The sequence below is a fragment of the Vicia villosa genome, unplaced genomic scaffold (assembly GCF_029867415.1).
Source record: "Vicia villosa cultivar HV-30 ecotype Madison, WI unplaced genomic scaffold, Vvil1.0 ctg.000024F_1_1, whole genome shotgun sequence".
In the NCBI taxonomy this organism is placed as follows: Eukaryota; Viridiplantae; Streptophyta; class Magnoliopsida; order Fabales; family Fabaceae; genus Vicia; species Vicia villosa.
Window position 1 is genome coordinate 1,429,646 of NW_026704956.1, and position 13,551 is coordinate 1,443,196.

General features: G+C 31.5%; 1 protein-coding gene and 1 long non-coding RNA gene across 3 annotated transcripts; both read right to left on the reverse strand.

The window, feature by feature from the left end:
- Nucleotides 1–4,121: 4,121 nt before the first annotated feature.
- LOC131622114 (uncharacterized) lies at nt 4,122–4,763 on the reverse strand. Its single transcript, XM_058893162.1, has one exon. It carries the CDS (start codon nt 4,761–4,763, stop codon nt 4,122–4,124), a length of 642 nt encoding a protein of 213 aa, XP_058749145.1.
- A 6,715-nt stretch (nt 4,764–11,478) lies between these two features.
- LOC131622057 (uncharacterized) lies at nt 11,479–13,301 on the reverse strand. Of its 2 annotated transcripts, XR_009289754.1 has the most exons (4): nt 12,740–13,301; nt 12,484–12,547; nt 12,176–12,273; nt 11,479–11,711 (listed from the first exon to the last, which is right to left on the reverse strand). It is a non-coding gene; the product is annotated as an uncharacterized LOC131622057 (long non-coding RNA). The 2 variants fall into 2 exon arrangements; XR_009289753.1 differs by having other exon boundaries at nt 12,484–13,301.
- Between the last annotated feature and the right edge of the window lie 250 nt (nt 13,302–13,551).

Sequence of the window (13,551 nt, forward strand, 5' to 3'; positions counted from 1 at the left end):
TGACTAGGGTTTTTCTTGTTTTTACAGGAGCAACAAGTTTTTGAGAGCTCAAATGGATTTCATACACATCCATATATCTCAAAGTACCATCATACAAATTTTCAAACTTCAATTCACTCAGACGCACCGTCAGCAGCTCAAACAGTCAACAGACGACCCGTTTGACCAAAAAAGTCAACAGACAGTCAAAAATGAAATTTTTTGTCAAAGTCCATATTTTGTCAAAGGATTCATCATTTGATCATTGGATGATCATAATTCATCAAGGAAAGATCAAAAATCAACAAAACCCTAAGATTCAAAATTAGAGTTTTTGCCTGAAAAGTCAACTCAACTTTGACTGATCATAACTCTCTCATCCTTCATCCAAAAAATTTAAACCAAAGCTTGTTTTGAAGGAAATTCAATTATCTTTCAAATGCCATTGATCCCATGGTCATTGGATTCACCATTTGAAAAATATGATCAAAGACATTACAGGTCATTTTCAAAGTCAACAAAAAGACACTTTTTTCAAAAGGACACACAAGGAGCTTCAAAAATCATTTTGACATGAGAACAAAGGCATTGGTTAGAGGACTCTTTGAGGTTTCCAAAAAGTGCAAGATCTCCTTCATATGACAAAAATTGAAGGATTTACACCTTGTTGAAGTTGGCTAAATTTTGGGAAAATACATGAAATCAACATTGCTCAAAAATGTATTTTTTCCAAATGGGGCCAAGTTTTCAGCATTCAAACATCATTTCCATGATGTTATGGGCCTCCCACGACCAAGACAAAGCCCACATCATTTTTCTCCATTTTTTGATTTAATTTTATCATTTAAGATTAAATTAAAAAGGAAAAAAAGGAAGGATAAATCATAGCTTATTTTCTAAGCTAAAAGCTCACACATGTGGCTTAATTATGCAGCAAGAAAGCTGCAAGGAAAGGCTAAGGAAAGAGCAAGCCAAGGTTGCTTGAGTTCCAAGCTTGAAAGTCAAAATTCAACAAAAGCAATCATTGCTTTTAGCTTCAAATTTAAGCACTCCAAGGCCTATAAATGAAGCTGCATATTTCATAAGCAAAGGGAGCCAAAGAGAGACACAAATTCAGAGCTATGCTTATGCTTGTACCATGCTTGTAACACTTTAAAAATTTCAAGGAAATTCAAAATTCGAATTCTGAGTTTAATCCATTTTCAATACAAACTAAACACTTAAACACTTTCCTCAAGCATTACTGAACATATCTCAATCATTTCCAAGTCTTGAAACCTCATAAATCGAGCTACCTAGGCTACGGTTTGTTCAAACTAAAATCAACTTATATCTCATCATTCACGCACATTTAACAAGATGTAGATGCATAATTGTGTTTGGTTTGAAGCTCTGGTCGTTTCTGGAGCTTCAATTGGACTTTAATGGTTGTTTGTGTCATATACCATTTTAGGGTTTGCTTAGTTCAAAATTAGGGGTTTTCATTAGGGCCAAAATTAAGCAAAATTAAGGACATGGTTACATTCAGTGGAACAAGACGAATTCAACGGTGCCATCGCGCCTGATTTTTATGCTTGTTTACCCCTATTCGTTATTTTGCAGATTTAGGGTTCACTTACAATAGCGCTTTTTTACAAAAGCGCTGTTAAAAGCCTTGTCTGAAGGTTGAAGACGAAGACGTGTCTTCCTCCCATTGGTTCAGCAGCGCGCGTACTTTTTTAAACTTTACACTAATCAAGTGCTTTGCAGGTGTAGCTTTTACCACGTGCCTCAATTTCTGGACCATCTGATCTCATTTAATGAGTCATCCAACGCTTCAGATCATGCATGCACACCATACTCCCTCAATCCAACCACACAGGATCAGTATCCTTTTATTTTCTATTTTATTTTCTATTTCATTTTAATTTCTTTGTTAAATTAATTAAAAATAGTTTTAAAAATCCAAAAAATACACAAAAAATATTTTTAGACTTCTAAAATAATATATTATTTTCTGAAATAAAAATATTTTATTTTCTTCAAAATTTTAATATTTTTGCATAATTAATTAGTATATATTTATATATTTGCTTTTTAATTATTCTAACCAATCAAAAAATCATAAAAAAAATTGTTCTTTGTGTTAAATATTGTTTATATATTATAAACTAATTTTGTACATATTTTGAATAATTTTCTTTTTAAGTTTTAATTATTTGTATAATTATTTGCATAATTATGTTTTAATTAACTTAAATCAATTTCAAATCAATTTCCAAAAATTCCAAAAAAATTAGTTTTGTTTTAAAATTAATTAACAAATATTTTGTACATATTTTAAACTTAATTTCTAGGTTTAAATCTATTTTCATCTTTTTTCTTCATTTTAATTTAATTAATCATGCATTAATTATAATTAAAACCAATCATAAAAATTCCAAAAACATGCCTTTTATGTTTCTTGCAATTTAAAATTCCTAGTTAAATGTATAGGATGTCAAATTCATGTAAATAGGCTAGTTTACATTTCCCGCACAATCGATGTAATAGCGTAGATTTACTTTCCGCACTTTACATTTCCGCACTTTAATTTCCAGCAAATATAAACTGCGTGTATGTCAAAGATAAAATTGAACCGTTAGATCACTAACTTCAAAGATAAATATCTGAATCCAATCACAATCACACTTGCACCTCTTGAGGTAATCCCTTCTCATTCCTTTCAAAATCAAAGTCAAAATTCTACTGTTTCGAGTACAAAATCGAACCTTGCTTTTATATCCGGTGAAAGGATAGATTTTTAAAGGAAATAGGATAAAGACCTTACAACTCAGGGTAGACCTCCTAGTTTGCTTGCTCAAATCAAAACAAACAAAATTCTCATACACTGTTGATTTTTCAAAACTTTCAAAAAAGACAATACTTTGTATACATCCAAACACGGGTTATTACAAAGTTAACGTTCTTTTCAAAACATCTTTCGAAAGATAAACAAGCATTTTGTATACATCCACACACGGATCATTACAAAATTCAATTTACAAAGGTATTTGAAACCACATATGAGCAATTTCAGAGCAATTGAAAAAGTGATCGAAAAACAAGTGAGCTAAGCAAACTTAAGAGCCCATGGATAACCATGGATACAAAGGGTGCTAACACCTTCCCTTTGTATAACCTACCCCCTTACCCAGAATTTCTTAAAGGTCTTTTTTCTGTTTCTTTTATAAACCTTTCCTTAATTGGATAAAATAAAAGGTCGGTGGCGACTCTGTGATATTTTCAAAAAAAATGCGAAAGCATTAAGCGACAAAAAAGAGTCAGTTCACGTATCTCTACAGATCAGAGGTATGGCCCGGTATTAAAAAAAATCGGAGGTCCACAGTAATCCTCTCTTATGTTGCCTTTCTACGAATAATAGTCAAGTCCCTCGAGCGTAGGGATACCTTAGCAAATGTTGCCTCCGATTTAAAACATCATAGTCCCTCCGATTTAAAGATCATGGTCCCTTCGATGTTGCCTATGATATAAATGATCTCGTCCCTTGATTAAATGATGACAGTCCCTTCGAATGTTAAGGTATCATTACTTGTTGCCTTTATGACTACTCACATCCAATGCATAGGACTTCCTACCCTCTTTATGGTATGGATAGCCCCTATGACTATTCGATGACTTTCCGATGACCCTTTACATCCAATGAAAGGACTTCCCACTAACTAATAGTATGGATAGTCTCTTTCCCTTAAACGAAAGGAAAAGAACAAGAAAGACGAACTTAGGGTAGGTAACTCCTAATTGCTTGCTCAAATCAAAAACTTCAAATTGCTTTTCACACCTACTTTTTTAAAACAAATTTCAAAGACTACACTTTGTATACATTCGTACGAAGATCATTACAAAGTTAAAGCTCTTTACAAACTGTTCTTCTAAACACACACTACATTTTTCAAACAATTCAAAACAACTCAAAAGTGAGCGAAGCAATTAAGAGCCCATGGATAACCATGGATACAAAGGGTGCTTACACCTTCCCTTTGTATAACTTACCCCCCGAACTCAAAATATTTAAAAAGGTCTTTCCTGTTCTTTTTGCCTTTCCTAAATTGGATAAAATAAAAGTCGGTGGCGACTCTTACTATCCGCACATTTAAAAAAAGTCAGTTCTCCCACCGTGTTACACTCACTAATAACCCGATAATGAGCATTGTTGTCCTCCTCATAGATCGGACAACTATCAACCAAATCGGCAAAGACACGAATCTTCTGATAACTAATTGCCTTCTTAATTTCTGGGCGCAATCCATTCTCAAACTTGATGCACTTTGAAAATTCACCAGTTGGTCCATCATAATTAACTTAGTAGCATACTCAACAACCAACCTATTCCCTTGTCTCAGCTCAAGGAATTCTATTTCCTTCTTGCCACTAACATCCTCAGGAAAGTATTTCCTCAAGAACTCCATAGTGAACACAACCCAAGTGATCTCCTCACCATTAGCCTCCAACCTCTGACGAGTCTCCAGCCACCAGTCTTCCGCCTTGACTGCTAGTATATGAGTCCCATATCGAACCTTTTGATCTGGAGTACAATCCATCACACGGAAGATTCTCTCAATCTCCTTCAGCCATGTCAATGCGCCATCAGGATCATGAGTGCCCTTGAAGACAGGTGGATTCTCTCTTTGGAAGGTAGCCAAATTGCGAGACGCAGCATTCTCACCAACGTTCGACAGATGTTCCAAAGCCTGAGCCACCGCCTCCAATGCAGCAGCAATTGCAGCATCGTTCCTTCCAGCCATCTCAACTCGTCACTACAATACAAAAGCAATCAGAACTAAATAACAATAATCTTCTTTTTTTGGGGATTTGACCTAGATTTCCCCTCTTCCCTTCTCTCTTCTTTCACCAAAAGCAAATTCTAATTTCTATTCTCTAAATTCCCCTGTTTTGTTAAACCTTACTAACTTATTATTACTAATGCGCCCTAATTAGCACCTCTCACTTACTAACACTACTTAGGCCCAATATCACTAGTCTCATTACATTATTATTAATAATCTCACTAACTTATGTTATTTACCACTAACTCTCAATAAAATAACATAATATCAATTAAGCTCATAATTAACACATAATTCACATAACAATCATTTAATTCACACAACACACAATAACATAAATAATTAAAATAAAAATGGTCGTTACAAGGATTCTCAGAGTGGATCCCAAATTCAGTAGAAGGGTAAACGGTTGGAAGCAGTTATGAACTGCTTGTTTGACAGTAGGGTGTTTTGGGATCAGATAGGAACGTCGAGAGAGAGAGAGAGAGAGAGAGAGAGAGAGAGAGAGAGAGAGAGAGAGAGAGAGAGAGTTCAATAGACTATGGGAAGCTTTGGTTCCGTTCTGTATTAAGGCCTTTGCTTGGCGTGTCTTTTTAGACAGAATAGCTTCAAAACAACAGCTTTTGATTAGAGGTATAATCCATTCCCAAGCTGATCTTGTGTGCAAGTTTTGTTCAATGGCAGATGAATCTTCTTTTCATCTTCAGTTCTGTCATTCTTTTTCGAGGGAGGTTTGGCGTAAGGTTGTAGTTTGGATAGGTTTTGATTCGGGAATGGAGGAGAATGTTGGGGATAATTTTCTCAGGTGGTTCGATTATTTTAAAAGAAAAAAAGGTTAGAGGCGGTAACGAAGGGCTACTTTGGTTAGCTGTTTATTGGTCTTTATGGAGGGTGAGAAATGACATTATTTTCAGGAATGAGGTTCAAACCACGTCAGACATTATTTGAGATATTAAAATGGTGGCTTGGGAATGGTCGTTTTTTGGGGATATTTCTTTTTCCAAATGTAACTTTTACGAATTTTGTAAAAATGATATGTATTGTCTAAGACCATGTGCAATGGGTGTGTTTAGTTGAACTCAACATGCAAAATCTCTTCCAATGAGTGTTTAGAGTAGTGTTGAGTGTGAGGTGGAAGAGAGAGGTGTTGAGAAAACTCAACACAATTGAGGCTGACGCAGGGGGGCATGTGGCTGTTTGTGATTGGCTGACCAGATTTTTATCCATTTAATACAACGTACTAATTACGTTACTTGTGTGTTGTATTTTAATTTAATTTAATATGATTTGTATCGTATCCAATTATTTAAATAAATTTTGTTTTTATTACAAAAAATTAAAAAATAAATTGTTAAGTATTTATTATTTTAATTTAATTTTAATCGATAATTGTAATTTTATGTAATTATAAAAATAAAAATAAAATTTAAATAAGAATATGAAAATAAAAAGTGGTGGGGTAGGGTGTTGAGTGAAAAACCATTGGAGAAGGTAAAAGTTGAATGAATGTTGAATTATTAGGTGGAAGAGAGAGAAAATGATGTGGAGTGTTGGGAGTTGAAAAAGTGGGTGTTGAGTGTTGAAACCATTGTAAATGGTCTAAGATAAGTTTCATTTGAATAACAATTTCTCTGTTTTTCTATTTCTATAGAATCGGTTTTGTATTGGGTTCGAATACCCTAATGCTCTGGTTTTAATATATTCTTGCTTAAAATAAAAACCACTTTTTTAAACAAAGTGTATGGTTCTCAAATTCAAATAAAAATATATATGCCGTGAATAAATTAAAATCATTTGTTTGTGTAATTTCAAAAATAAATATGATTAGGTTAAGATCAAATGTGACCGTGTTCATAAATTAAATAAATTATATATTCACATTAGTTAGTTACCTATAATGACAGAAAACAAAAATCAACTTATATGAAATGAACACGAAAAACTCAAATAATTGATATGAAAAATAGAAAGGCAACTGAACACATGCACTTTTCTGTAGTAGTACGTCGTTGATCTATTTCTAAAGGGTCATTATCAAATCTTGACATATTAACCACATTATTAATGCTCCCCTATAGAGACCACACAATAAGAATCTCTGAGTTTTCATAGAAATGAACATGTCTGTTGTCTTGCGAGATATCTGCCTCAAGTTACTACACTACAAAATAAAGTTTGTTAAAAAAACATTATCAACCAGACACGTAAGTGAGAGTAGCTGGTATTCAACAGATTCGTTTCAACTTTTATTTTTTTTGGAAATCCTGTGTAACACAGTTAGTTATTCGTCGATCATAACAAAATAATTAAATACTATCATTTTAACTGCACATTTTAACAGTGACAAAGATTTATGAGGTTCTATTTAGTTATAGTTTAACCCTAAATTTTTTGAGATTTTGTGCGGTAACCAGCCTTGCATGCTCTCAAAGACAACTCTAATGTTCAAAATTGAACGAGTCTAATAGAAAACTGCTAATCGAATCAAACTAAATCGAAGTCGCAAAAAACTGTATTTGATTCTGATGTGTTTGGGTCATGTTGAAACAAAACCGCGCGGTTCAGTTTGGTTTACGGTTTATATTTTACAAACAGAACCAAACCGCATTATATTGTAGCCCAAACTTCACTTAACCTACATGATACATCCAACTCAAACCTAAATCTATTATATCTTAGTCTTCTCAAAACTCTTCTACCAGTATCGCACATTCTTCTCATCTTTTTCATTTACATCTCGCATTTTCTTCTCTAGTCTCTTATCTCTTACGTTCTTTCTTTTTCATCTTCTTATTTTTATTCTACTGTTCTCTTTTACAACTATGTTTTTAATGCATCTCTCCTTTTCTAGTCTCTCACCTATTCTGTTTTTTTTTTTTCATCTTCTCTAATCTTTCATCTCCTCTATTTTTTTTGATTGATTATAATGTTTTTGATATTATTTTATGCTACTATTTTATGTTTTTTATTCTATTTTTATCTAATTTTATTTTTTATATTAAATAAAAAATTGTAGTTCAAATATGATGAATTTTATTGTTACTTGATAATGTATAAATGACTAAATACAAAATTATATATATATATATATATATATATATATATATATATATATATATATATATATATATATATATATATATATATATATATATATATATATATAAAACAACCTAAACTAAACCGAACAACACATTTTTTCTCTTGCAAATTAAATAATTTCTTATGTCAAAATCGTTTAAACTGCACCGTGAACATCTCTAAACGAGAGTCAGTGGCCAACATGCTCCAATGATCCACGTAAGTTCGTACAAAGACAAATTATAAATTTGATTTGTTATCCACTAAATTGAGATATTGAGACAATAGCTCATTCATCATTTGAAGATGGGCATATATTAATGTTTCACCGTTTTGCGTTCAAGAAACAGTTGAAGCATTTTTTTTAATGAGCCAATTATTGAGATGCTGATCTTTGTAATTTTTTAGAGAAATCAAGAATCACAGAGTGATACATGTGTTTCTTGATCAATAATTTAAAAATAAAATTTCTGATTTAAAACTGAATAAATAAAATATCAAGACTCGACGATTCTAAAGTCAGATGTATTTTAATATACATATTGATTGGAGTACAATCATAGAAAATAATTGAGATAAATTAATTGAGATAATAAACATGAACAATGGTGACATTAATCATGAACCATCAATTCTTGACCAAAACAAAACAAACATGAACCATCACTAATTTTGTTCACAATACATTTACTAGATTACAACGAAACCAGACAGCCCCAAATTCAAAAACAGATAGAGATACAATTAATTGGAGACAAAGCATTTGGTTGTTGTGAATGGAAGAAATCATTTTGTTAAATTCAAATAAATAGGTGGTGGGGGTCAGAATGGAACAAAATCTTAATTTTTGTGTTAGGTGTATGTTTGGTTTGATTTTAGTGTATAATTGATTTTTCAATAATTGAATGTTTAAGTATAGAATTGGTGTTGCCTCAACATTAAAATCTAACTAAAAGTTAAAATTGTAGCTTTTTTTTTTTCAAAATTTAAATGTGATTTTTTCTAAATATATATATGTACCACGAAAATATTGTTTGTGTTATGCTTGTAACATAGGATTTAATTTTGGTTTTGATGATGACAAAAGAATAAAAATATAATTACGAGATTCATTAGAAAAGAAAACGATTAAAATTAAATATTATCACATAGCGAAGCTAAAAAAGTGTTAATGTATAGAGAAAATAAAGTCAAATGCTAAGATCAACATCAAGGGAACTAATGTCTTTGAAAGTTCGTCTGATCTTATATCTTTAGTATTTTTTTTTTCTTGTTTAGTATCAATAGTGTGTAAATAAGTGCTAGTAGCTATTAAGGTACTAAATCATTGAACATGACCACTTAAAATGATTGCACATGTCCGCTTAAAATGAATTTATAAACTTCTTCTCTTTCAAAATATTCTTAAAAGTCATTTATGACCTTGTGATAATTGATTAAGAAACATCCTAACGAATTAGGATAGCGAAAACTCGCTCTTTGATCAATTAGAACATGTTGATAATGAGGTTGTGGTTGATCATGTGATAAAAGTGATAAAAGTTCTGGTTGATAATGGAACTCTCAAGAGATTTTTTTTTTTTGAACTAGAGTAAGTCCCGTGGTATAAGGTCGAACCAATATAAATCTCATGTGATTTAATCTTTGCTCCATCTCAATTCTTAAAATTCACCAATCTAAAATCAATCATTTTGTAAAAAGTTTTCAAAAACCATATATCACTATTAAACCCCCTATTGTATTTGAAGTTACTTATTCAACGAATGGTATCAGAGTCTAACTCTTGTTATAAGATTAATCATTTTAGGAGGTAGGATGACCTAAAACGATTCACTAAAATATCCCCACTTATTTTTATGAAGGTCTACTTTAGCAAGCATTAACTACAAAATAGTTAAATGCACCTTAAGGTGCATGTTGCTAAAAAATAAGACTTGGCAATAAAACCTGTATCAGCGAGTATCCGCCCAAACCAAAGATAAGTTTGACGGGGAAAATGTGATTTAACTGTGTTTGAATTTTTCCCAATTTTAAAAAATGGAAATGAGACGGATAATGGGGATACTAATATCCATTACAAACTTGTCCCTGAATCTGTCTCATTAATAAATTGAAATATTTCATTTAGATAATTTATAATATTAATTGTTTTGTTAGTACATTGATATTTTGCTTTGTATTTTGAAATGGATGTTAGAAAGCTTTCACGATTGTTTAATTTATTATTTCTAATGATTGTTAGAGTTTGAGATAAATTATTATTGTTTGAGGAAGGCAAAACTATTGGGTATGAGGAAGAAAAAATCCGTCTCCACTCTGCTTTGTTGTCATGCTTATAAACGATTATATTCTCTAACTAGTAAGAGACCCGTGCTGCTGCACGGGTATTCGTCTATTTGATGTAGTATATTTTGAATGATATGAAAGTCAATGTTAAATGTCACTATAAGAAATTGTATTAATTATTATGTAAATTAATTAGACATGAAAAAAAATATAAATTTCAATAGAATATTAACTTCATAATATTATAAGAAATGTAAATGCAAAATTTAAAATATAAATAAAAAATATGAAATTATTTACCTAATTGTAAATTGAACAATAATCATATAGATTTAAGTGTATTTGAAAATAATAATTTTGTCTTTAAATAAAGGTAATAGTGTGATAGTTGTGTGAATGGCTATATAGTATTATTCAATGAGATAAAATATAATTTTTATTTTATTGAAGTTAAAAAATAGATTAATCACTTGACTCGTGAGATAAATAAAATAAAAAATGTGTTGTGGGATAGTGACCCGTAAAATAGTAAGTTTTAATGATAAAATTTATAGGAGTTGATAAAATAATTTTAGTGATAAAATTGACATGAGTTGTATTACAAAAATTGTTATATGATTTCAGAAGTTATAGCAAGACACTAAAAATTAGACAAATATTTTCAATACAAAACTCTTATAATTTGATATTAAGCATGCATTTAGCATCACACATTTCTTTATAATCACTTATAATTTAATATCAAGCATGCATTTAGCATCACACATTTCTTTATAATCACATCTAGCAAACTATTACATGTTACTATCCAAATCACATTATAGAATATTAAGAATTATTATCTCATTTTCAAAACTATTAAATGCTTTTATCCATCTGATCATATTTGTTGCACTTTCATGATGTACTGTTAGCTTAAAACCAATAGGTAAAATTTCCATGCAATACTCTTATAATAAGTTGAAATAGTTGAAGTAACATTCATTGATTAAGTTAAATGGTGGCAGATGCATGTAGCCCATTAAAATGATGCTCATCATTCTATTTTCATTAATATAAAACTTGTAGCCCCAATTGATACAGGTCTCATGCCATACAACAACTTAGAATAGAAAGCATATTAAAAACTAAAAAAAAATAGGAAGAATGCACTCAGTGCATTCCCCTGTTGTACACATGAAAAGATATAATCCCAATTATATATATATATATATATATATATATATATATATATATATATATATATATATATATATATATATATATATATATATATATATATAACATAGAAAGCATAAATATGGTTTGAATCTGGCCATTTATGTCTACCTAAACATATCCTAAAACTCATTGACCAAGTCTTCCTTGAAAATCTTCATTTCACACTTAAAGTCCAATTCCTCAAAACCATCTCCATTGATGCTTTGATCCAAATAGCCACATGCTTTGAGGTACACTTCATTCGTGTTCAATACCTTCTTAATCCATAAAATCATCAGTACAAAAGCAATACAGGTAAGGAAAGCAAGCCATCAAAACCTATACAGAACAAACACAAGTAAAGTTATGCAGCAAAAGTAATATTTCATTCCAACCATCCAATACATGGTGCAATATGGTTCATGATAGAATCATATTGTAAGTTAATTCAAATTCAAGACAAAGGCCATCTTCATACCAGATTCACTTCAACCATTCATCTAAAACAACCATACTCAATTCTAACCCATAACAAAACAATTTCAGCTAAGTCAAGTTATTCACGAATTTACTTCAAGCTATTTCAAATGAATTGAGATGTGAATTGAATTAAACTGTAACTCATAAAACAATTGAAAAACAATTGGCCAAATTGATAAGACTTAATTTTGGTTTAGACATTCACTTTAGAGGGGAAAAGGATAGTAGGCTAGAAAAAGCTCCGGGTCAAACTACTCTACACCGCTATCCCGCTATTTATATATAACGGCCACAATAGTGTTTTGCACCGCTAAGGCTCTTACCATAGCGGCCAGCCCCCAGTCCCTGCTCCATTCTGCTAAAGATGGATAGCGCCGCTATTGGCCGAATACTCTTGTATTGGATAGCACTTCATCGATACCTGAGAACAATCTCATATCTCAGATTTTCAACTATAATCAATGTATAAGAGATGTAAATAAATGACTGAATGTTTCTAGTAAGGAAATTTTGTTTTCCTTGATTACACTCCTGTAACCAAAAAGAAAACATACACATGTTTAATTTAGCACACTATACAAAATATGGATTTTACATTAAAATATACAGCATAATTATAAAAAAGACATACCACAAATAGGGAAGAGTGGAGATGAGGTCTTGTTATGGCCAGAACTGTACTTGTGCGTGTCTAACTGAGAAATGCAAACACTGAACTTTACATAGCAACTCAAAAAACAATCATATAAAAGTATAAATCATAATAACACAAAACCAAGTCATAAAACCTAGGGTTTCAAATTTCAAAAAATGTAAAACAGAATCGATAAACTGAACTCAATCTACAGATCTTGAACAATCAAACTGGGAGGAAGAGATTGCCTCACCTTACCAGCCTTATCAGTATTAAACAGCGTGTACAAATACTTCGGCAGCAGATGCCAGTTGAAGGTAAAAATGTTATTTTTCTAAATCAGAAGAAAACTTGGAAGCAGATGCCAATAACATTAATATTTCATATAAAAAGATAATTTTTCAGAAATTGAAACCAATATGAGAGATACCTTTATGGCTTTCTCCTCTTCCTTTTTGTAGATCTCGACTTCCTTTTTCGTGTTCTTGAGTTCACGCTTCAGTGCTCTGCAAACCAATAAACCATGAATTTAAAAAATAAAACATAAAAAATTTAAACAGTTGCGGTGATGGTGATGACAACGGCGATGATGAGTAGTGACTGTCGGAGAAGGAGAGGCGGCGGTCGACGGCGAGATCGCTCAAAATCAAAATCCAACCGGTTCATTGTGACACTCATGAGATGATGAATACGAAAATGGGCTTAATATTTTCTTTTAAGCGGCGGTGGCCGGAAAAAGGGTCGACGGCGGCTAGGGTTTAATGGAGAAGAGAGGGGGACGAGAGAATATGGAAGAGAGAGAGAGAAAATGAAAGAAAGATAGGGAAAGTAGTGTTGTGTTGGATGGAAAAGTGAAAGCAAGTACAAATTTGCATAAGCTGACGAATGAGCAAACAACACATGGCTGTAGAAAATATTCAATTTGTTAATTACTGAAGTAACCTTTTGTAAGGGTAAAGTTATTTTGTTAGAAGGTTAAATTAGGGAGTTTGGTCAATTTTATAATATTGGGTAGATAGTAGAAAAGAGATATGATTATTTTTATCTATTTCATTTTTGAAAAAA